The sequence below is a fragment of the Bos grunniens genome, chromosome 6 (genome assembly GCF_055505025.1).
Source record: "Bos grunniens cultivar Pamir isolate PY7600 chromosome 6, Bosgru_T2T1.0, whole genome shotgun sequence".
Classification (NCBI taxonomy): domain Eukaryota; kingdom Metazoa; phylum Chordata; class Mammalia; order Artiodactyla; family Bovidae; genus Bos; species Bos grunniens.
In genome coordinates, this window is record NC_141170.1 from 1,873,396 (window position 1) to 1,897,762 (window position 24,367).

A 24,367-nucleotide genomic window follows, 5' to 3' on the forward strand; every position below is an offset into this window, starting at 1 on the left:
GGCTGCGTGTGGGGAGAGCGCAGGCACCGTCCTCGCAGTGGGCAGTCCCTGAGAACCACATAGGAGGTACCACTGGGGCACCTGAGGTAGGGCCTTTGTGGGTGGGAGCAGGAAGACACAGGCAGGAGGAGCCAGGCCCAGGGCCGCTCTGTGTTTGCAGAGCTCACTCTGGGTCTTGAGACCGCCCTCCCACGCACGCACAAGTACCCCGACTGCGGCAGCAGCCGTAAGGAGGCCTGGGTGCAAGCAGGACATACAGGAGAGCTCGGTGTGCTGTGGGGGTGGATGTCCAGTGGACCCGGGTGAGTCGGTGACCCGCACCCTGGGGCCAGGGGAGGCGGACGTGGTGGGCCTAGGCCTGGGGCAGCATGCCCCCACCCAGGGAGCGCCCCGCCCCCGCCGCCCAGTCCTCTCTTCTGGCTTTTCTGGCCACAGAGGAGTGACCCCCACGGCCGTCTCCCCAGGGAGGGAGAGGGTGTCCCTGTGGCACCACGGAGCCATGCCCCTCCGGCACCCAGGACAGGCTGCCCCAGGCGGTGGCAGGTCCCCAGCCAGGGGGAGGTTCGAGGCCGGCCCTCGGGAGCTCTGCTGACCTTCAGGAACCACCTCGCCTCTGGGAGCCTCGGTTGGGCGGAGGCTGGAGGAGAGCGTTTGCCTCGTGCGTGGTGGCCCTGCAGGCAGACGACAGGGCTGGATGGGCACTTGGCCTGTGGGGGTCTGAGGAGGCTCTCCAGGGCTGCTGCACCCGCGGTGGGGGTCGGGGGACGGGGCTGGACAGAGAGCTCAGGCCACGTTGCCCGAGGCTGTGGTGGCTGGGGGCCTTGCCTGGAGCTGCCCACCCCGCGAGGCAGGGCAGGGTCTGGCGTCCCCAGGGAGCAGAGGCCCGCTCCTCCAGCCCTGAGGTCCCCTGAGGGCGCCGCTCCCTGGCCTGACTGGGCCGTCGGGGTGTCCTGGGGTGACCTGACGGCAGGGTGGGGACAGCGGGCGGCGGTCAGGGCAGGCTGTCCTGCTGGAGCACCCCCGGGGCAAGGGCCTTGAAGCCGAGACTTGCCTGCCGGCTGTGGCTGGGACCGCGCTCACGGTGAGGGGCTGGCATCCAGGATCCCGCAGGACCCCTGGCTTGGGGAGGGACAATGTGCAGGAGGGAGACCCCCCCCCCTCGCCCCTGCCCCCTCCTGTCCTGTCTGTCAAGGCTGCTGGAGAGGGAGGGGCTGGGACTGGGCACTTTTCCCGCCAACCCGGGCTCCTGGCCAGACCCTCCCCGCGCTGGGCCTCTGAACAATGGGGCAGTGTCAGCGCTCCTGGGAACCAGCCGGCCCCCAGGCCCACTGCCGGCCCAGGCCGAGGGGTGAGGAGGGAGGCCAGCGGTGAGTCATCAGCCCCTTGCCCAGCCCTCGGTTCCCCAGCCTCCACCCTGGGGTCCTGGTCGGCTCCTCCTTCTCTCTTGAGCCTCCCCCTTCCCTCTCTGGCTCCCTCCCTTCGGGACATGTTGGCTGTCTCTCTGCCTTGGTCTCTGCCCCAGCCTGGCAGTGGCTGTCGCCTGCCCCATCGTGGGCTGCTCCCCTCTCCCAGCCTGTGAGGGACCCCGGGAAGAAGCCAGCGAGAAGGCCCAACCTAAAAATTGGCCGAGCAATACGAGGTGGACCCCAAGAAGGAAGCGAGGCAACAAAATAAGACACTCTCAAGAGAGTGAGGGTTAACCGACAACATCAAAGAACGGAAAAAAAAAAGTATGAAAAATATTAGCATTAGGGATAACAGGATACAAAGAAATGGGTTAAAGCTGTGCTGAAGTGAGAAGGAGACGGGAAGGGCCCTGTGGTATGGACTTGGCCTTGATGGTTCCGGCCTGTGGCAGGGTGGGTGGAAAGCCAAAACCTTGCTGGACGGATGGTGAGCCAGGTTCCTGGGTGGGTGACTGGTCCAGGGAATACCCCCCCAAGAGGAGCTCGAGGAGGAGCCGAGATGAGGGCCACACCGCACGCCCCTGGACCCTGACTCCCTGACCTGTGGCAATGCTGCGAGGTACCCAGGAGCCGTGTGGGTCCTGTGGCCCTAGGGAGCCTACCAAGGTGCGAAAGAGCCTAAAAAGATGAGAGAAGCAACGGATGCTACCGGGGTCAAGGCCAGTGTCCCCCTTGGTCTACTGTGGGATGCCCCAGCAGGTGGTTCCCAGCATGGAGGGCTCGTGCACTGCCCTGGCCTGGCCGACAGCAAGTGTCCCTGCGACGAGCCTGTTTTATGGCCGATCTGAAGCCTCCGGCCCTGGCTCCTGCAAGGACCAGTGGGGCCCATCTCTCTCCTTGGCCCCCGCCAAGCATACACTTCCTGGCCGCTGTATCCTCACTGAGTCCTCTGTTACCATCTTGCCCTGGGGTTGGGGTCTGGGCTGAGTGGGGTGCCTGCCACCCCGAGGCTCTGGGCCCAGCACTGGGCCAGGTGGCCCTGGAGGAGCCTGGGAGACCTGCCTCTCTTGGTCCTCAGTTCAGTTCAGTTGCTCAGTCATGTCCGACTCTTTGCGACCCCATGGACTGCAGCACACCAGGCCTCCCTGTCCATCACCAACTCCCGGAGTTTATTCAAACTCATGTCCATTGAGTCGGTGATGACATCCAGCCATCTCATCCTCTGTCATCCCCTTCTCCTCCTGCCTTCAATCTTTCCCAGCATCAGAGTCTTTTCCAATGAGTCAGCTCTTCGCATCAGGTGGCCAAAGTATTGGAGCTTCAACTTCAACATCAGTCCTTCCAATGGACATTCAGGACTGATCTCCTTTAGGATGGACTGGTTGGATCTCCTCGCAGTCCAAGGGACTCTCAAGAGTCTTCTCCAACACCACAGTTCAAAAGCATCAATTCTTTGGCGTTCAGCCTTCTTTACAGTCCAACTCTGACATCATACATGACTACTGGAAAAATCATAGCCTTGACTAGACGGACCTTTGCTGGCAAAGTAATGTCTCTGCTTTTTAACTTGCTGTTTAGGTTGGTCATAACTTTTCTTCCAAGGAGTAAGTCTCTTTTAATTTCATGGCTGCAATCACCATCTGCAGTGATTTTGGAGCTCCCCAAAATAAAGTCTGGGCTTCCCTGGTGGCTCAGAGGTTAAAACATCTGCCTGCAATGTGGGAGACGTGGGTTGAATCCCTGGGTCGGGAAGATCCCCTGGAGAAGGAAATGGCAACCCACTCCAGTATTCTTGCCTGGAGAATCCCATGGTTGGAGGAGCCTGGTGGGCTACAGTCTATAGGGTCGCAAAGAGTTGGACACGACTGAGCGACTCTACTTCCACTTCCAAAATAAAGTCTGCCACTGTTTCCACTGTTTCTCCATCTGTTTGCCATGAAGTGATGGGACAGGATGCCATGATCTTTAGTTTTCTGAATGTTGAGCTTTAAGCTAACTTTTTCACTCTCCTCTTTCATCAAGAGGCTCTTTAGTTCCTCTTCACTTTCTGCCATAAAGGTGGTGTTATCTGCATATCTGAGGTGATTGATATTTCTCACAGCAATATTGATTCCAGCTTGTGCTTCCTCCAGCCCAGCGTTTCTCATGATGTACTCTGCATAGAAGTTAAATAAGCAGGGTGACAATATACAGCCTTGACGTACTCCTTTTCCTATTTGGAACCAGTCTGTTGTTCCATGTCCAGTTCTAACTGTTGCTTCCTGACCTGCATACAGGTTTCTCAAGAGGCAGGTCAGGTGGTCTGGTATTCCCATCTCTTCGAGAATTCTCCACAGTTTATTGTGATCCACACAGTCAGAGGCTTTCTATTTTCTGGAACTCTCTTGCTTTTTTGATGATCCAGCAGATGTTGGCAATTTGATCTCTGGTTCCTCTGCCTTTTCTAAAAGCAGCTTGAACATCTGGAAGCTCATGGTTCGTGTATTGCTGAAGGCTGGCCTGGAGAATGTTGAGCGTGACTTTGCTGGCGTGTGGGGGAATGTTGAGCGTGACTCTGCTGGCGTGTGGGAGGATGCTGAGCGTGACTCTGCTGGCGTGTGGGAGGAGCGCAGTGTGCGGTATCTGAGCGTTCTTCGGTACCTTTGGTCCTCAAGGTGCTCTTATCAGGAAGCCCGTTAGGGGAGGAGTGAAGTGACTTGCACCAGGTTGTCGGCACAGAGAAGCAAAGCTGGAGGTGGTGCCCTGGCCTGGGTGCTCACCCTGGGGCAGGTCTGAGACCCTCTCCACGCTCAGCTGGGCACGTGGCCCTCATGCATGTTCTGGACCGGACTGGCCTCCTCTCGCCCCAGCCCCAGGCCCTTTGCACAAGCTCTCTCCTATCTGGGACACTTGCCGAGTGACCTTGCTTGACTGCGGCATGTGGATGCTGGCTGACGTGTCACTGTGTCTGGGTGGAAGTGTTGTCACAGGGATGTGAGTCAGCGATGGCTACCTCCCCAGCAGTTGGGCACCCCAGACGGAGGGCAAGGCCAGCGTGGACCCCGGGTGAAGGGTGTGGTGTTTGCTCGCAGGTGGCAATGCCCTGACTGTCTCCTCCTGCCTCATTAGCAGTGGCAGTGGCGAGCAGGCCTCAGGGTGGGGCTTGTGCTCTGAGACAGTCTCCTGACTGGCTCCCCTGGGCTCTGGAGGGGCGCGCAAAACAGAAGCAGACCCTGAAATCAGGAGGACAGGCTGGCACGCACCTGCACCCCCGTGCTGTGTGCCCCAGCCTTCGGCCCGGAGCCTGGGGGCCTCCTCCAGCTGCGCTCCGGGCTGTGGGAGCTCTGTCCGTCCGTCTGTCTGGAGAGCAGGTCCAGGGCCCCTTGCCCTCCTCACATCCCTTGGAGCCAGGCTTGGCAGGAAGTGTGGGGTGGATGAGGTGGCCCGCGAGGGCGGTGCTGGCGCAGCAGCCGCTGCTGCAGCCCACTCAGCCTCAGCTTCCTCATCGGGAGCCGGAGACAGGCGGCGGGGAATGAGTGGGCCCTGGGGGCTGACACCTTGGCGCTGGGGGGGCGTTCCCGGAGGCCGCTCCCTGCCGTGACCCACTGGCTTGGCTCTCTGTCACAAGAGGTTGACTGTAGGCAAGAAAGCGCCCCCAGCCTTTGAGACCCGCCCCCCAGCCTTGGCTCCAGTGAGTCCGGATGTGTCCCCAAAGGAGGCGCCTGTGACCTACGCATGTGTCCCCAGGAGGGTCTGGCTGGTGGTCGCCTGTGCTCTCGAGGCCGGGGGCTGGTGACCGGGACCAGGCCCTCCGCCGAGGGCAGGACCGAGCTCTGTCTGGTGCGCCAAGGAGTGACCCAAGGAGCGTGCACGTGGTTTCTGGGAAGACGTTGGGGTAGACTGGGCTTGGGGAAGTCCATGGGTTCCTCATTCAATAGGGGTCGGCCTCACTCTGATCTCAGAGCAGAAGGTCTGTCCCCTTCTGGGTGACCCGACAGAGGGGCTCGGAAGGTTCCAGCCCCAAACCTGGAGGGTCAGCGGCAGTGCTGGGCAGCCTGGTCTGCCTGGGGCTCGGCCCACCGGGTACTTGCGGCCATGTGGGGGGGGGTGCGGTACCTTGTCTAGGCCCCACACCTGCTCTGCCCGTGAGGACTGCTGGCCCTGCTTTGTGGACCAGTGAGGCTGGGAGCGGTCAAGAGCATGGCTGAGGTCACTCTGGGGGTGTCCAGGCCTTGCTCAGTGGGCGGCAGACCCCCTGCACTAGGCGTCCATCCTTGCAGCCAGACAATCCACCCCCGCCCCCCACCCAGGGATGAAGAAATGGGGATGTTTGGGGCGAGGCGAATGGTTTAATTCAGTAAATGAGCTCCGTGGTTGGACCCCACGTGGAGTTGGGAGTGTCCGGCCAGTGGGTGAGATCTCTTCATGCTGCGAGAAGTGCCTGGTGTCCCTTTTGTGCTGGGGACGCTGCAGGGGACGGACGCACGGAATGACTGCCGTCTACATTCCCCGCCCTCAACCCCGAGCTTTGTCGAGGGCGAGGCAGACAGTCAACAGACAGACTGGCAACGCTGCGGTCAGCGCAGCTGGTGGGGGCACGGAGCCTCTCCTAGGAGCCCTGCTCGTGGGCAGAGCGTGTGTAGGTGGGTAGGGGCTGTGTGTGTGGGCAGTGGGTCTGGACTCGGGGCTGCGGAGGAAGGCGTGGAGCCTGGGGAGACGGGAGACGTTGCTCTAGGGCGAGCCCTGCGCTGGACAAAGGTGTTGTTTCCACGCCGGGGCCGTGGCTCAGAATGGGGCCAGCCGCAGTGGGCAGGGAGTGCTGGGGGGTGCAGACCCTCAGGGGCAGCCTGGGAGGGCGTGGTCTGGCTCTGAGCAGGGCGGTTCGGGAGGACGGTTTCCTTTCCCGAGGTGCCCGTGACAACGGGGTGGCCGGCAGAACCCCTGGAGCCCCCGGTCCCCCAGCCATGCCCGGTGATCCTCAGGACAGCCTCTCGCAGGCGGCGACAGCCTGCTGTTCTCACGAGGAAGCAGGCCGAGGGCGGGCCTCGAGGTTAGGGTGGAGCCTGGCCTGTCCCCAGGGAAGCGTGTGCGTCACCAGCGCTGTCCTGCCTCCCAGGGTCCTGTGGTGGAGTGGCCCTGCCCTGGCGGGGGTGGGGGCGGGGGGCTGGGGTGCCCGCGCCGGCTGTGTGCACAGCAGTGAACATCTGTGGGCGATGGGCCAGGAACGTGGGGGTGGACCCGGCCACACGTCAGCACTTTGGAGAGTTTTTTTTATCAAGCAATTAAAAACTGGAAACTTGTCAGTGTCATGATGAACTGAAGTGTGAATCCTGGAACGCCTCTGCTGGCGTGTGGTTTGAGACGAGAGAGTGACGATGCCAAGCCGCGCTTCCCCCAGCCCCCGGCCCCCCATGACAGCCTATTGTGCGGACTTGGTCCAGAAGTCGGGGGCCCTGGGCCTGGCACCCCTGCCCAGCCGTCCCCCACCCGTCCACGTGCTTCTTCCTGGGGAGCCCTGCCCTCTCCAGGGCTCCGATGAGGGTGCCCTGCACCCGATGCAGGGCCTGTGGGCGGCCCTTGCTCTTTTCTGAGGGGTCCCGGCTCTCTTTGGGGGCCCCCAGCTCTGCCCCCATAGGCTCACCCAGCCCTTGACCCTGGCCCTTGGGAGATGCTGTCTGTTCTGGGAATATTTGCTAGAGGCAGAGGCCAGGCCTGGAGAGGCAGCCCCGGCTGGCTGTGGGGTGGGGGGCACACAGGGGCACGTGGGCTCCCTTGAGTTGTCTGTGGGGACAGAGCTCGAGGCGAGGGTCCCGAACCCACACTCCTGCCCCCGTTTGGCCACCGCCCTCGGAAGCCCCGGCTCTGTGTGGGCAGCTGTGCGTGCCAGCCTTTCTGCACTTCCCCAATTCCCTCTGTCCCCGCCCACAGCAGCAGCTGGACTGCCTTGCGACCCCACCCTGGGCAGCCCTAACAAGCCCCGGGGGGCCTCCTAGACCCCGGCACGTATGGCCTTCTGGGGGGTGCTGGCCTGGTCTCTGTTTTGCAGTGAGCAGACCCCAGGGCTCACCCAGTGCTGGCCAACGGCTCACTCACCAGGCAGAGGTCCTGGGGCCATGGGGCTTTGCGGCAGCCACTGGGCCTCAGTTCTCACTGGGGGTCAGCTTAGTCCCTCACTCTGGCTCTGGGGGACAGCCCAGGAGTGCACTGGTATAACCACGTGGGGGTGTGGCCGCATGCGTACACGCAACAGTGAGCCCACCTGACCACGCGTCCTTCGGTCTCTCGGTCCCTTTGGTGGGGCATGGAGGGGGACCCAGGCCTGTGGGGAACGCTGGGGCTACATATGTGACACCCTGATACGCAAGGCTGGGCCACTGACTTGGAGACTGCAGAGAAGGGGCTGACGTTCTAGAACGTCCTTCTCACAAAGGTGCGGGGGCCTTTGGGAGAGGAAATAGTTTTCAGCAGAGCAGATCGCAGTCTGAGAACGGAGCGTGATGGTCCTCGTGACAGGCCCACAGCTGAGGGCCCAGGGCAGCGAGCAGGGGCCAGACCCCGCACACTCAGCCAGGGGCCAGCCTGACCTCTGCTCCGCGGGGGAGATGGCTGGACAGAGCCAAGGAGGGGCGGGCCGGGAGGTGGGCCCCACAGGTCTGGGGAGTGTGGGCTGGGCCTGGCCTCTGAGCCGGTGCACGGCGGGCGTGGGAGGTGGTGAGCCAGGCCCACAGGAGGCCGTGGACGTCCAGGGAGGCCGCTCAGATGTACCCCGTCCGGCCTCATGCCCAGGGGGCCCTCACAGAGCCAGCCTCACCCTGCAGGGCATGCCCCGGGCTTCTAACTGACTGTTACTTACTTCATCCAGGGAAGGATACGGGCTTGTCCCCGTGTGAAATAATTTCTCATGGCCGCCCTAACAAGCGCTGCAGGCTGGGGCCTGAGAAACACAGAAATGTGTTCTCAGGGTCCTGGAGGCCAGACTCCAAAGTCAAGGTGTCAGCCGCACCCTGCTCCCTCGAGGGGCGAATCCTCCCTTCCTTCTCTGTCCTCCAGCTTCCCGGGGGGCTGCCTACGGGCCTGGGCTTCCTTGGTTTATGGACACTCTGCCTCTGCCTGCCCCTTCTCCTCTGTCTTCTCTCTCTCTCCCTTTATTTTTGGATCGGAGGCACAGCATGATGGTTGACTTGCGTATATTGTGAGAGGATTGCCACAATAGATCCAGCCAGCATCTGTCTTCTTATACCGATACAATGAAAAGCAAAAGAAGAAAAAATTGTGTTCTTGTGATGAGAACTCGCAGGATGTATTCTCTTTCCAGCTTCCCTGTGTATCACACAGCAGTGTCTGCGGGTCACCATGTCGTCCATCGCTTCCCTAGGATTTATTAATCTTATGACCGGAAGTTTGTACCTTTTGGCCGCCTTCCTCCAATTCCCTCTCTTTTCACTCTCTGCCTCTGATGACACAAACCTGACTTCTTCCTCGAGTTCTTCCTCTTTTGTCTGTTACAAGGATGCTTGCTGTTTCATTTACGGCCCATCTGGCTAAACCAGGGTGAGGTTCTCAGTCACGTATGCGAAGATCCTTCCCCAATTAAGGTCAATCACAGTTCCCAGGGACTAGGACTTGGACATATATCTCTGGAGGCCCCCATTCAGCCCATGACATGGGGTGACCCTGGGCAGGACCCTGCCCCTACGCCACCCACTCCCTCTGCCCAGCTGGATGGCACCCTGGCCCGAGTTCCCGGGACTCCTTGCATCCCCGCACCAGAAGGCAGGTTACAGTGCCAGGCGGAGAGAAGAATGGGCTCAGAGAGGAGGGGAAGGACTCGGGGGCCGTGGTCCTGGAGGGTGGGGACCAAGTAGGTGGGCCCTAGGCTGGCTGTGGGTGGCCCCGAGCCCTTCGCAGGGACTGATGCAAAGTGTCTTATTTTGAGAGCTTGAGGTTTTCACCAGTGGAGGTGCCAGTCACCCTACCCTGGGCACAGGGCCCTCCCTGAGCCTGCAGGCTCTCCTTGGCACACAGGCGGCAGGTGGGCACCGGGCTGGGCACAGGGGCCCTGGGAGACTGGGGTTGCCAGGGCTGTGGTTCCAGTCCCCACACCTCTGTTCCCTGGCCGCCAGCTCTGCCAGCGCCCTGCTCTGTGAAGCCCCGCGTCCCCGTGGTCAGCACGGGTGAGTGGGCTTTGACCACCAGGGCGGGACAGGCTTCAAGGCCTGCGGCAGGGGCGGTGCTGTGCCGGCCTGTGCCTCGCTCCAGAGCAGGCCGAGGACCCTGGAGCCCAGAAGGCTCTCTCGCAGGCTGACGCCGGGCCCCTGCCCAGCAGCTGGCTAGTCCCACCCACCCTGGTAAGTGTCTGGCTCAGTGGGTGGTCCCCAAGCCTGGAATTTAGAGGCAGCCGCCCTGGGAGGCTAGGGGAAGAGCTGCAACTTGGGGAAGGTGGGGTGGAAACCAGAGCTTCCCAGAGTTGGGACCCCAGCCCCACCCATCTTACTGCTTGGATGATGGTTATTCCCAGTCTAGTGGGGCAGAGGGGGCGGTTCCCACTATAGGAGGAGGGGCCATGAACGCCCTGTTTCAGGAACATGAAGTGAAATGAAGGGAAAGTCGCTTAGTTGTGTCTGACTCTTTGCGACCCCATGGACCATACAGTCCACGGAATTCTCCAGGCCAGAATACTGGAGTTGGTAGCCGTTCCCTTCTCCAGGGGATCTTCCCAACCCAGGGGTTGAACTCAGGTCTCCCACATTGCACGCGGATTCTTCACCAGCTGAGCCACCAAATGAAAGCAGCGTTATTTGCTGCAAGGATGAATTGCTGCCTGGGGAGATGGGACGTCACTGGGAGAAACTGGTAGAAACTGGGAGGCCTGGAGTGGGGAGAGATGGGAGGTCACTGGGAGAAGCCAGGAGGCCTGGAGTGGGGGCCTCGGGAATCCTGGCCTCAGCCTCCGCGAGGGAATTGGGTGGGAAAGGGACCAGCGTGGTCTGACCTCCATGGAGACTCCGCGGCTCCCGCAGGGGTGGTCCTCTGTCTGCTCCCACCTCTGCCTGCACAGGACAGAGGCTGGCTGGGGCCCCCTCCCCACTCTGGGCATGCTGCGAGGGTGGACAGGAGGAGGCCCCCCTTAACCTCCCTGCCACCCCCTGCCTGTGGGCTGTAGTCAGCTGTCTGCCGTAGGTGCCGTCTGCCCACGGCCCCCGGCAGGCACGGAGGCTGATGCTGGCGGGGGAGGCCAGGGTGCCCCCTGAGGAGAGTGAGGATGCACAAAACCAAGTTCCCCATCCAGGAGACGGCGGGGTGGGGCGGGGTGTGTGTCTGAGGCCCGAGCCGGACACCCAGATGTGTGCGTGACCAGGTGCCGGCAGGTCGGCTGTGGGTGCTCGCCCTGGGACAGCTGCTGGGCAGGACAGAACAAGCCTGTGCAGCGTCTGAGGAACTGCTGGCACCCTCAGACCCTGCAGCCGCATGGCCCCAAAGTGCTTCGTCCCCCAGCTGGTGCTGGGAGTTGGGGCGGGGGGCGGACCTTGAGACTGGAGCTCAGGGGAGGGGAGGCAGTGGGCACAGGGCTCAGTGCCCAGCAACTTGGGCTGGACTCCCCGCTCCCAGCTTCCTGGGTGGAGGAGGGAGCCCAGCTTGGACGGGCAGAGCAGGCCTGGGAGGGGTGGGTGGGCTGCATTGTGAGTGGGACCTGGGCGGGGACCAGGCAGTGATGGAGCACGCTTGGCCACTCGGGGTGGAAGTGCTTTCTAGCAAGCCAGGTGTTTGCTGGGGAGCCGCGAGTGCGCCCCGTGGGGGTGTGTGAGCCCAGCTGTGTCACAGAGGCTGTGCCTGGCGTGGGCGCGGGAGGGGCAGAGAGGCCTGGGGGACAGGAGGGAAGGCTGGCATCCCATCCGTCCTTCGTCCCTTGGGGTCAAAGGACAGAGAGGCAGCCACCTCGACACGTGAAGGTCTCCTGGTGCGAGAGGCGCGGGCCCCTGTGTCACAGTGGCCTCCGGAGGCGGAGCCGCATGGCAGATTCTGTATTCTGGCCTGTGGGGCGCCCCGGGGAGGTCGTAACCTCGTGTTCGGCTGTCTTTGGGGCCAGGGAAGCTGGGCTTGACGCCCTGGAATCTGGGGCTCCCGTGATTAGCTGGGAAGAAGCCCAGTCTGCAGAGGTGGCTGTGGGGTGGGGGCGGGACCCTGGCAAGGGGCTTTCTCCCTGAGGCAGGGGGGTGGTCACAGCCGGCCTCATCCTGGGGCCTGGCGAGTGTAGTCTCTGGCCACGATGGGCACGGCTGAAAGTCAGCAGGCCAGTCAGCACTGGGCCTCACAGGAAGTGCTGGCTACCCGGGGCTGCCCAGGGACCCGGCAACAGGAAGTCCTAGGCGGGGAGGAGCCCCGGCGGCTACAGGTCCCAGACACAGGCGGCGGGTGGCTGTCAGCAGGAGCAAGCAGGCACTTCACCTGCCTGGGGATGCTGGCCGAAAACCCGCCCCATGGCCCCTGAGCCGCATGGCCTTCCTGGACCCCAGGACACCTGCCCCCAGGCCGTCGGCAGGCAGGAAGAGAGCCATGTGCTGGGTCAGCGCCACCAGGTCAGTGGGGCGGCCCCGGGCCAGGGGACTTGGGAGCTCGAGCCAGCCCAGCACCTGTAGAGCTGCTCTGGGGGGCCCGCGTGCGAGCCTGCACCCACCCTCCTTGGGGCGGCGGCGGCAGGACTCACAGGACCCTGGCCCCGAGCCCCAGGAGGACAGGCGAAGCCAGGGGTGGACGGGGCAGCCGGTGGGAGCCCAGGGCCTGCGCCGCTTGGCTGGCAGCCTGCAGAAGGCCCTGGGTTGGCGTGGGCCTTCCACTGGACATCCTGCCCTGCCCAGGGGGTGTGGTCACTGGGTCCTGGGTGCACATGCTGTGAGTGTGTATGAGTGTGCCTGCACTGGGGTAATGCAGAGCCGTGTGAGCCCCGTCGGCTGCTTGCCCCCCCCACCCTACCCCCCCCACGCCCCCGCCACGTCCTGGAGCGCTATGCCCCATGCAGGGGCACCTGGCAGGGTGCTCAAGAGCCTCGGGGTCTCAGGGACCCCACCCCGGGTCGTGCTCCCTCCCTTCCCCTGGCACGGCTGCTCACTGGCCTTCGTGGGAGATGGTTTTTTTTTTTTGGTTTCCATTCTTTTACAGAGAAAGATTCAGGGAAGAGGAAGGGGGAGGAGCAATTGAAAGGGGAGACTGAACCCAGAGGAGCTGGGTCCTGCCCCTCAGGCGCCACCTAGCGCCTGCTGTGTGCCCGGGTAGGGGTGGCAGGGCCATGTTGCTTGGGAGCTACTCAGCATCTCTGACCCTCGCTGTCTTCACCAGTGGGCATGATGCCGGTTCACACGTCGGGGTGCTGGGGTGGGGTGGTGATGTGGGCGATCCCTGAGAAGCACGGAGCATGGCACACAGTGTGTGCCCGGGGTGCCCCGTGCGAGCCCGTGACCTGGGGGTAGAGCAGCGCTGTGCAGTTTAATAAGGAGTGGTCAGGCCCGGCGCTGGACGGGTGCAGGGCTGTGGGGCGGTGCTGATGGCTCTCATCTGCACCCAGGCTGCCTTGCGCAGGGCACGGGGTCCCCCACAGAGGGTCCTCTCAGCCCCTGGAGGCTGTGTGTGTGAGCACACCACGTGGGAGTCGGTGCGTGTCTGTGAGTATGTTTGAGTGCAAACTGGTGTGTGTGAGGGTGAACACGCATGTAAGAATGAACGTGAGCATGCACACATGTGGATGAGCGTGTGCCTATGTGTGAGTGTGAGCAGCTGAGCGAGTCCGTGTGTGCATTTGAGGGCATGTGTGGATGTGGCATGTATGAGCGTGTGCAGGTAGGTGTGTGTGAGTGTGCATCTTCAGGCATGCATGTATAAGCACGCACGTGAGCTTGTGATGAGTGAGTGTGTGCGTGGTTGTGAATGTGCGAATGACCACCCTGGGGACCTGGTCTCTTCCCCTCTGGGACCCTGGGAGCCCAGGCCTCCCCTTCCTGCAGTGCTCGCAGAAGGGCAGCCGGTGACCACCGACAGGAACCCCTAGCGCTGTGGTCGCACGAGGCGCTGGCTCCCTCACCACAGCCAGGGCCGCAGGTCTGCAGGTGTCGGGAAGGGGAGCCAAGGGAGCTCTGCTCTCGTGCACAGGTTCACACGGTGCACACGTGTGTGCACACACGCCAAAGAGCACGCACAGAACCTTCTCGCCCGCACCGTGCGGCTCACGCACGCGTTTTGCCTGGGCGCGCAGTCTATGACGATGGCTGGGTGTGTGGGCCTCTGCAGGGGATGACCACATGCCCTGGGGACTCACACCCCAGGGGGAGGGGGAGCCACAGAGCCTGCACTTCCTGGAGCCCATTGGGGCTATCTCTGCGAAGAGGAGCGGTTTTCACCTGCCTGCGCTGCAGCCTCGGGCCTCGATCCCACAGACCAGTCTCAGCTTTCAGAGAAGGTGGGGGTGAGCGCGGAGCAGAGACCAGAGAGCTGCCTGGCGCTGGGCTCCTGGGCAGGTCCCGGCATGGTGGGGCAGAGCCGGGGGCCCAGAGGATGCAGGGGCGTCAGGACAAGCTGGCCCTGCCACGGTCCACCCTCTGGAGAGGGGCGGCAGAACATGGGTGTCTGTCGCTGAAGCAGGGATGCTCCCAGGGGACGTGACGGTGGAGCACAGGCAGGCCTGCGGCCGGGCCAACCAGTGGACACCAGGAGTGCGCCTCCAGTCCGCAGAGGGGGCTGTGGCCAGGTGAGACCGAGCCCTTCACAGGCCTGTGCCCGCCTGGCCGCCGAGCCGACCAGGGTGGGACTGCGGGGCCGCCCCAGCTTCTTCCCCTCCAGGTGTGGAGCCAGGAGGAGGGGTGGGCCCCGTCAGTCCTCAGCTGTGCCTCCAGCGCCCCGCCCCCACAAAGATTCCAGGTCTCCTTACAGACTTGGGAGGAGGTGCTGGAGTGGGCTGGGGGCTTCTAGGCCACCTGCAGTCCCCACCACCCAGGGCAGCAGCATTCTGCTTCTCCCGTGGGACAGCCCGGTGCCCCTTCTGTGCCCGGGTTCCCCCCTCTTAGGTCGGGGAGGACCACCTGAAGAAGGGCAAGCTGAGCTAGCTCCTGTTTCATTTTTGGATTGTTGCTGGCAGAGAGAAATACGACGGAGTTTTGTGTGTGCACCTGCTCAGTCCTGCCGCCTTGCTGAGCTGGTTTGCTATTTCTAAACATTCTTTAGTGGATCCCTGGGGTTTTTCCTGACCACCTAATCTCTGAACGGTTTTGCCTTTTCTTTTCCAATCTGCATAGCTCTTATTTCTTCTTCCTGTATAACTGTCCTGGAAACTCTGGCTCAGTGGTGAATAAAAATGTCCTTCCCTTGTTCCTCACTGGACAGGAAGCTTTCGGTCACTCCCCACTGATGGTGATGTTAGCTCAGGGTTTTTCATTGATGTTCTTCACCAGGTTGAGGAAGTTTCCTCCTACTCCTAGTTTGTTGAATGTTCTTAAAAAAAAAAAAAAGTTGTCTGCACCGGGTCTTAGGTGCGGCACACGGCGTGTTTAGTCTTTGTTGCGGCCTGCGAACTCTCAATTGCAGCCTGTGGGATCTAGCTCCCTGACCAGGGATTGAACCTCAACGCCTTGCACTGGGAGTGCGGAGGATCAGCCACTGGACCACCAGGGAGATCCCTATTGAGTGTTCTTATCATGAAGAATTGCCAGATTTTGTTAAATGCTTTTTCTGCATCTATTGAGACAGTTGGGGCTTCCCTAGTATCTCAGCTGGTAAAGAATGCGCTTGCAATGCAGGAGACCCCGATCAATTCCTGGGTCCGAAGATCCCCTGGAGAAGGGATAGGCTACCCACTCCAATATTCTTGGGCCTCCCTGGTGGCTCAGATGGTAAAGAATCTGCCTGCAGTACAGGAGAACTGGGTTTGATCCCTGCATTGGGAAGATCTCCTGGAGGAGGGCATGGCAACCCACTCCAGTATTCTTGCCTGGAGAATCCCCATGGACAGAAGAGCCTGGCAGGCTACAGTCCACGGGGTCACAGAGTCAGACATGACTGAGCGACTAAGCACAGCACGCTGAGACAGTTGTGTGGTTTTTGTACTTTATTAGATTGATAAATCAGACAAGGCGATGGCACCCCACTCCAGTGCTCTTGCCTGGAAAATCCCATGGGCGGAGGAGCCTGGTGGGCTGCAGTCCATGGGATCTCGAAGAGTCGGGCACAACTGAGCGACTTCACTTTCACTTTTCACTTTCATGCATTGGAGAAGGAAATGGCAACCCACTCCAGTGTTCTTGCCTGGAGACTCCCAGGGACGGGGGAGCCTGGTGGGCTGCCGTCTATGGAGTTGCACAGAGTCGGACACGACTGAAGTGACTTAGCAGCAGCAGCAGCAGCAGACTGATATATTGTATTGTTGTTGCTCAGTCGCTCAGTCGTGTCCAACTCTTTGTGACCTCATGGACATGCCAGGCTTCCCTGTCCTTCACCATCTCCCAGAGCTTGCTCAAACACATGTCCATCGAGTCGGTGATACCATCCAATCACCTCATACTCTGTCGTCCCCTTCTCCCACCTTCAATCTTTCCCACCATCAGGGTCTTTTCCAATGAGTCGGTTCTTCCCATCAGGTGGCCAAAGTATTGGAGTTTCAGCTTGAGCATCAGTCTTTCCAATGAATATTCAGGACTGATTTCCTTTAGGATGGATTGGTTTGCTCTCCTTGCAGTCCAAGGAACTCTCAAGAGTCTCCTCCAACACCACAATTTAAAAGCATCAATTTTTTGGCACTCAGCCTTCTTAATGGCCCAGCTCTCACATCTAGATATGACTACTGAAAAAACCATAGCTTTGACTAGAAGGACCTTGTCGGTAAAATAATGTCTCTGCTTTTTAATATGCTGTCTAGTTTTGTTGTAGGTTTTCTTCCAAGGAGCAAGTGTCTTTTAATTTCATGGCTGCAGTCGCCATCTGCAGTGATTTTGGAGCCCAAGAAAATAAAATCTCTCACTGTTTCCATTGTTTGCCCATCTATTTGCCATGAAGTGATGGGACCGGATGCCATGATCTTCGTTTTTGAGTGTAGAGTTTTAAGCCAGCTTTTTCACTCTCCTCTTTCACCTTCCTCAAGAGGCTCTTTGCTTTCCGCCCTAAGGGTGGTGTGATCTGCATATCTGAGGTTATTGATATTTCTCCCAGCAATCTTGATTCCAGCTTGTGCTTCACCCAGCCTGGCATTTTACATGATGTACTCTGCATAGAAGTTAAATAAGCAGGGTGATATAATGTATTACATGCTTGAATTTTGCTTTTTGAGGGTTTTTTTGGCCTCAACATAATTCCCCCACCAGGGGTTGAACCCAGGCCCTGGCAGTGAAAGCGCTGTCTTAAGAACTGGAGCACCAAGGAATTTTCTACATTCTTTGAATTTTGACTGTTAAATCAAGCTTGCATTCCTAGGTTAAATCCCACTAGGTGTGGTCTAGAATTCATTGTGTGTGGTGCTGGATTCAGCTTGCTAGTGTTTTGGTGAGGAACTTTATGTCTACACTCATAAGGGGTACTGGTCTGTAGTTTTCTTGTGAGAAAACTTGGTTTTGGAATCAAGGTAATGCTGGCCTTTTAGAACGAATGCCTCCCTCTGGATTTTGGCAGAGTGTATGAAGGACTAGTGTTCGTTTGGACCAACTCTTGAGGGTTAAGTTAGCTCAGTTGTAAGAGGAAGCAGTGGAAACACAGTGGACAGAGGCCTGAAGGTGGGAGCATGGTGGATTTGAGTAACGCCAGCCCTGGGCTTGGCTGGTGCAGGCACATGGTGGGTGGAGGGCAGGAGGAGAGCCCGTGAGAGAGGTCCACAGGGGCCGGATCCGGAAGGGCTGGTGGGATGTGAGCAGAGCAGCCATGGACATTGGGTGTGTGTTAGAGAATGTGCCAAGGGGAGGGTTATGGAGGAAAGAGACTGGAGGCCCAAAGGGAAGTGAGGAGAGGAAGTGGTGGCACCCAGAGGTGGTGGTGGCACAGGCAGGGGGGGTGGGGTGGAGGCAACCTGGGGGGCTGGGAATGCTGTTGGGAGGAGTTGGCAAGGGCACTGTGAATGGGCACGGAGCGAAGGGAGGTTGCTGGGAGAGGCCAGGGCTGGCTGCGCTGGCCTGAGGGGAGCCGGAAACCAGGGGCAGGCAGCCAGGTGGGAGCAGGGCTGAAGCTAGACCTGCCCTTGCTGCCCGTGGCCCATGTTAATCAGCAGTAGAGGAGGCAGGATGGTGGGGAGGCCACCAAAGGCCTCCGCCAGCCTGGGGGTCTCCTGGGAGAGTGGAGGGTTCCGAGGAGGTGGGAGTTGCCCAGGACCAGACCCCTGACTCCTGCGGGGAATCCCGGGTCAGACCGACGCCGCAGCCTTCCCCCGATGGGGCACTGTCGCCCACCAGCCCCGCCTGAACCGAGGGGCAGGGCGGCCCTCGCCCCGACTGACCAGAACCCCTCAAGGTGAGGTCCGGGGAGAAGGCAATTTCCCAAGGACTCCGCCGTGCGGAGCCGGGTGGGGCGGGGGCCTTCTAGCCGCGGGGCCGTGAAGCCGGCTGCCCGTTCGCCTCTGAGGCTTCCTGACTTCGGGCGGCCCCCTCGGGGGTCCTCCTTGCGCCCGTGCACCTCCTCTTTCCGGGCGGCCGGGGGAGAAACGGAGGGCCGGGCGGGGCGGTGCCTCACCTGCCCCGGGCCGTGCGAAGGGAGGAGCCGGGGGCGGGGCGGCCTGGGCTGGGGCGGAGCGAGGGGCGGAGCCGGACGGGGCGGCCGGGCTGGGAGCGGGGCGCGGGGAGGAGCCAGGGGGCGGAGCGACCCGGACTGTGGCGGGGCGAGGGCGGGGCGAGGGCGGGGCCGGGCGGGGCGGCCCGGTTGGGCGCCCGGCCGGGGGCGCGGCGGCATGGCGGGCGCCGGGCCGTGGCCGCGGGCCTGGAGCCGCCGGGAGGCTGGCTCTGGGGCCGAAGCGGCGGCTGGGGCGCGCGGCCCGGGGCCGTGTCGGTGCGCACAGGGGAAGCGGGTGCGAGCTGCCCCCCCGATCCCAGCCGGGCCCGCCGCGTGGACATCGTGAGTACAGAGCGGGACCGAGCCGGCGCTTCCGGCGAGAACAAAGGCGGGCTGGTGGGCGGGGGCCGGCCCCCCGCGGGTCTGGGGGCTCCGGACGGGGCGGGGGCCCGTCTGTCTGCCGGCACCTCCTTGGGCAGGCACCAGCGCTGGGCCCTCTTCTCCCTATGTCCGCGGTGCTCTGTCCTGTGCCTGCCGGGCGGGCACGGGGGTGGCGCGCTTTTGTCATAGTCTCCGCTGTTGGGGGACGCAGACCAGAGGGCTGGCTTTGTGTGCAGAGGAAGCTGGAGGGGGCAGCCCTCGGGACCTAGGCAGAGGGCGAGGCCGGGGCCCCAGGGAGGAGTAGGCGTCCGGGCAGACGGAAGGCAGAGAACATTTGGTGGAGCACTCTGGCTTGCCGAGAGCAGTGGTTTTCTCTGTGTGTGTGTGTGTCTGGGGATGGGTCAGCTGTTCCAGCAAGACTGGGCTTCTGGGTCTGACCCTGACTCCTCCAGCTTCACTGTGGACCCAGGAGGGATGAGGCGCAGGTGGGATGGGGGCAGCACAGGGTCGGGGGTGCAGTTCAGAGGGACCAGGAGTAGACGGTGGGCCGGAATGTAACTGGGCATTGAGGAGCCTCACAGAGGAGCGCGCTCTGAATCTTCGATTTGAGGGATGAGTAGGAGTTCTTCATGGAGGAGTGGTAGCAGTCATTCCAGGCTCAGGCTGGAAGTGTGAGACTGGAAGAGCCTGCCAGGTTTCTGGGAGAGCGGCTGGAACAGGAGGAGGAGGCTGTGGAGTGGGGTCCTGGAGTGGAGGGTCATGTGTTAACCCCAGGCAGGCAGCCTGTCCCTGGTGACTGCACTGCGTGGTCCCTGCCTGAGTGATGCCCCAGGCTGACGGGGTGTATCCCAGCCAAGCCAACACATGGTTGTCGTGGCCATGGTGGGCAATAGCGTGTTCCCATCCCCGCCTAAGACATGTCCCCTTCCTTTTGTGTTGTAGCTTCATGGCGGCCGAAGAGACACACTGGCCTGTTCCTATGAAGGCCATCGGTGCGCAGAACTTGCTCACCATGCCTGGGGGTGTGGCCAAGGCCGGCTACCTGCACAAGAAGGGCGGGACCCAGCTGCAGCTACTCAAATGTGAGTCTCCTAGGTGGGGGTGAGGGGCATGAAAGGAGGCCCCGGGGATAGGGCTGAGCCTCCCTGGGCCTCTATGGCAGGTAACCTGCCTTCCTGAGCCTCTGCTTCCTTCCTGCCATGGGCCCTCTGGAGTTTCCCTTCTGTCTCTGCTCATGCACCCTCGGGCCCTGAACTTGGCCTTTCTAGCCCCCAGGGCTGTGGGAGGATCTGGGGTGGTGCAGCTGGGGGAGGCTGGAGGGCATCGGACACACAGTGCTGACTCCCCGTGGCCAGGAGCTGTGGGCCCTTGTTGGTCTGGTAGGTCTGGCTCCTGGATGGTACCCTCACCGTACCAGTTCGGTGTTCAGTGAGCCAGACAGTCACTTTGTCCGTAGTGAACCCATGTGCCAAGCCAACACCCATCTGTGTGCTGGGTCTCTGGAGAGCTTCATGAGACTGGGGCTCTGGTCCCTAGGCCCCAGGCCTGGGAGGTGCTGGGCTTTGAGACACTGCAGGCCCAAGAGCGTCAGGACCTCGTCCATCCCTCTGACCAGCTGCGAGGTCCGATGGGGTTGTTCGAGCTGTGCCCTCTGCCAGGGACTCCCTGACCCTGTGTTGCCTGGTTGAGGTGCCCCAGGCTGACTGGTTTGGTGTCTCCCTCCTCCTCTCTGAACCGGAGGCTCCAATGAGGGCCTGCAGCTGAGCTGCTCCTGGGCCTAGGAGGAGGTGCTCAGGGATGGGGCTCTCACCATCACTACCTGGGGTCGGCTCCGTGTTGGGCGGGGGAGGGGGGCGCTCTTGTTGGCTGCATCTCTGGGCTTTTTTGCCCCCACCCTCATTCCACCACCTCCCAGCAGCTGGGCAGCACCAGCAAGGTGGCTCTGGCTTCCCTGGCTGCTGGCCCTGTCTCTGCCCTTCCTTGAGCCAGCTTTAGTCCTTGTTCCTAGGCACCACACAGTCCCCCTGAATCTCCCCCTGCCTGGGGGGGACCTGCATGCCCATCAGCCTGCTGCCTGTTTAGACTCTGGCGTGGAGCCATCCTGGGCCTCTGGGCATGGTCCCCAGAGTGGGGCCTGCCCGGGGCCGAGGCTCACCCACCCTGCCCTGCCCGCAGGGCCCCTGCGCTTTGTGGTCATCCACAAACGCTGTATCTACTACTTCAAGAGCAGCACATCCGCCTCGCCGCAGGGCGCCTTCTCGCTGAGTGGCTACAACCGGTAAGTGCCCTGCTGACTGTGCTGCTGGCCGCCGCGGCCAGTGGCTCCCCCTGGCTCCCACTAAGGTAGGTCCAGGCCTTCCTGTTTGTGACCCCAGCCCTTTGGACCAGCCCCACCTCTGCCAGTCCCTCCTCTCCTGAAAACCAGCTCTCAGGCTTGGCCAAGGGCCTGGGGGGGGAAGCGAGGGCCTCCACCAGGGTTGGAACTCCCAGAGTCTCCCTCAAGCCCTCCTTCCTCCCCACGCCTCGACCTCTCCCCCACTGCTGCCGCCTTCTGGCCAGGAGCCCAGCCTGCTGGCCCAGGCTGTGCGCTGGGGCTTTAATCGGCCATGAGCCTGCCCCCCAGGGGCTGTGTGACTGATGGTCCGCCGGGCCGTGGAGCAGGCGCCCGGATGGGATGGGGCATGTTGGCGTGTACGGGCCTGCCCTCAGCCTTGGAGACCTGCGTTGCAGGGTATGATTCCTGGCTGTAGGCCTTGGGGTCACAGCACTCCGGTCCCCTGAGGAGGGCCTGGCTCTTCCTGCCTGGGGGAACCCGCGGGTCTTGTGGTGTCAGTGGCAGGACGGGGACCCTTGGGGAGTGCTTCTGGCCTTTGTGCGCATCCTGGCTTCCAGCGCAGCGCCAGGTCTGCAGACGGAGGGCAGGGAGGCTCCAGGGTCCTGTGGCTGCCAGCGAGCACAGGGGGCGTGGGGCTGTGGGGTCCTCTGAAGAGGGACATTTTTTTTTTCCTGCACCTGAAATATTTTTTATGGTATGAATCTTTCTTTTTTACACAACTGTGTTTCATAAAGTACAAACCCATAGCACGGGAAGAACAATAATCAGGTCAGGTATTTAAATACATGTTTTGCACGTTCTATTTTGTCCTCACAGCAGTCCTGTATGATGATCAGGGATGACGTTGCTGTCCCCATTTTACAGATAGAGTAACCGAGACTTCAGAAGGTTAAGGGGCTCGCCCAGGTTAGCCAGGAAATAGCCAGAAACTCAGATTCTCCAAGTGCTCTTCTTTCTAAATGTCTCTGTGCCATAATGACAGGAGCTAGAGGGACATTTCTTTTCCCCAGACAAACCGCCTGGAGCCTGGTGGGGGTGCCACCTTGCCCCAGGGTATGGTCCAGGCCCTCTGATGGCACCTGCCCGGGTGCCCAGCCTGACCGCATGCCCCCGGCAGATGTGATCATTCCCTGAACCCCACGTCTTGGCTGCGGAAACAGCCACGGTCACTTTTCTGAAGTGCTCTGGGGCACGCTGCCTGGGAACAGGGGTGGGGCCGAGGCTGACCCAAGCCCTGTGAGGGACCCCAGCAGGCAGGCCAGGGGTTAGGCGGGGCCCCAGGCATCCAAGTAAAGTCTTGCTGGGGGGAGGCCAGCGAGGGTGGAGTGTCCTTGACTCGGAGCCCTGCACCACTGCTTCCTGGAAGCCCTCCTGGGTTGGCACTGTCTCTCACCGCCCTCCCTTGCCCACACGCTTCCCTCTGCTGCAAGCACCCAGGCCTTCAGGCCACAGCGTGGGGGCGGGGGGAGAATGACCGTGTCCCTCGGGACGTGGTGCTGGGGGCCAAGGCCTGTCCAGGGGCGGTCTGTGCTCAGGCGCTCCCTGTGGGCGGGGAGCAGATGGTGACCACTGGTAGTACTGCCCGCAGGGTGATGCGGGCGGCTGAGGAGACGACGTCAAACAACGTCTTCCCCTTCAAGATCATCCACGTCAGCAAGAAGCACCGCACGTGGTTCTTCTCCGCCTCCTCTGAGGACGAGCGCAAGGTGCTGGGGGCGGGCACGGGCGCGGACCCCACGTGGGCCCTTGCACTCAGGGTGGTGGTCTCAGGAGGAGCCCTGGGTGGGCCCGTGGAGGGCCGCAGCACCAGAAGAGCCAGCCTTGGGGGTCAATGCAGACCAGCCCAAGCGGGGAGGGCAGGGCAGGTGAGGGCGGGTCCTGCCCGCTGAGGCCCTGGCTCACCTGCAGAGCTGGATGGCCTTGCTGCGCAAGGAGATTGGCCACTTCCAGGAGAAGAAGGAGCTGCCTCTGGACGCCAGGTGGGCGGGGCCTGGGGGTGGGCGGGGTGTCCCTCAGCCAGGCCAGGACTGTGAGCTGGCCCACAAACCCCTGGGGGCTGGGCCCAGGGTCTCCTCTTTGAAGGCGCTTCTCCAGGTGCCACCTGGGCCGCGTGTGTGGGGTGTGCCCCCGAGTGTGTAAGCCTGTGTGTGCGTGCGCCCTGTCGGGGGCGTCTGTGTGGGAGGTGACATGTGGTTTTACCTGTCCAGCCAGGAGGCCTGATTTTATAATGGCTTAGTCCTTTGGGTTCCCACCCCCCTTCACGGGGGAGTGAGTCCCCAGGGCAGTGGGCCAGCCCGTCTGGGTCTTGCTGACTGCATGGGGAGGCTGGCTCAGCAGACAAAGGGGCTCTCTGCGAGGGAACAGCATCTGCCCGATCCTTTCAGAGATGAGGATTCCAGGGGGCCCCTGCCTGAGCACCCAGGGCAGGAGCAGGCGAGGACCTGGGCCCAGCCCTGAGGCCTGGCACCAGGCTGGGCAGTCGGAGTGCACCAGTGGCAAGAACCATAGTGGGGCTGAGAAGGCAGTCGTCGCCCGCTGCAGTCTCCTGTTCTCTGTGTGTCTGCGTGTCCAGCTCTTTCCTGTGTCCACACGTCTCTGTGCATGTTGTTCGTGTACTCTTCTGTGTCTCCGTGCCCACGCCTGCGTTTGCGTCTGTCTGCGTGTCCCGAGAGTCGTGTGTCCGCGTGTGTGAGTGCAGGCGGCCCCCTGCCCCGTCCTCACTGCCTGCCCCACTCTCAGCGACTCCAGCTCGGACACGGATAGCTTCTATGGTGCCATTGAGCGGCCGGTGGACATCAGCCTGTCTCCGCACCCCACAGACAGCGAAGGTGAGACGCGTCCCGGGGCCCAGCCCGCGCCCCTGCACAGCTGGCAGCTGCGCAGGAGGGAGGCATAGCTGACTGGCCTGCCTGCTCTGCCCCTTGGGCTTTCCCAGGCAGCCTGAGTGTCCTGGGTCCGGGGTCCCCATCCTGGCCCCTGCCTCCCTGAGGGGGTGGGATCGGAGGGTGACGCCCAGCAGCCTCGGGCCTGACTCCCGTCCGCCCCGCAGACTACGAGCATGACGACGAGGACGACTCGTACTTGGAGCCCGACTCCCCCGAGCCCGGGAGGCCCGAGGGTAGGTGGGGCAGGCCTGCGGTCTGGGCAGTGCATGGGGCGGGGAGCAGGGCCTGGGGACTGGACAGAGCTGCCCCAGCTGGGAGTGGTTGTCTGGGTACGGCTCTGGGTGGCCTCCGGCCTGACCTTCTCTACCTTAGGCCTCAGTTTTCCTCCTTTGGCTCAAGGGTTTGGAGGATCAGACCAGGAGGGGCTGGCTCTGGTCTCTGATCTCCTCCAGTTACTCTGGGGTAGGAGAAGGGTGGTTCAGGGATAAGTTGGGGGGGCCCTACACTTAGCCAGGCCCTGGCTGAGCCGGGGACAGGAAGGCTAGCTCTCTGTGAGCACCTCTGGTGGCCATGTGGTCACTCCCTGCCCCACCCAGCCCCGCCTCCCACAGCCAGGGTGACAGGCCTGTACCCGCATCCCTGGGAACACAGGGAGG

At 62.0% G+C, this 24,367-nt stretch overlaps 1 protein-coding gene across 16 annotated transcripts in view; it reads left to right on the plus strand.

Moving 5' to 3' along the window:
* Positions 1-24,367, plus strand: part of SH3BP2 (SH3 domain binding protein 2) — a 35,337-nt gene that overhangs the window by 6,097 nt on the left and 4,873 nt on the right. For 3 of the 16 annotated variants that reach the window (XM_086404631.1, XM_086404641.1, XM_086404632.1), the window contains exons 2-7: positions 19,434-19,573; positions 20,667-20,769; positions 22,415-22,532; positions 22,735-22,805; positions 23,566-23,654; positions 23,876-23,944. In XM_086404631.1, the coding sequence (XP_086260757.1) occupies positions 19,438-19,573; positions 20,667-20,769; positions 22,415-22,532; positions 22,735-22,805; positions 23,566-23,654; positions 23,876-23,944 (586 nt within the window). In that variant the 5' untranslated portion in view covers positions 19,434-19,437. Of the gene's footprint in view, positions 1-155; positions 303-5,795; positions 6,029-11,754; positions 11,963-13,898; positions 14,122-18,261; positions 18,453-19,433; positions 19,574-20,666; positions 20,770-22,414; positions 22,533-22,734; positions 22,806-23,565; positions 23,655-23,875; positions 23,945-24,367 lie in introns of those variants that run through there. The other 13 variants (XM_086404626.1, XM_086404637.1, XM_086404627.1 and 10 more) reach the window with 10 other exon arrangements.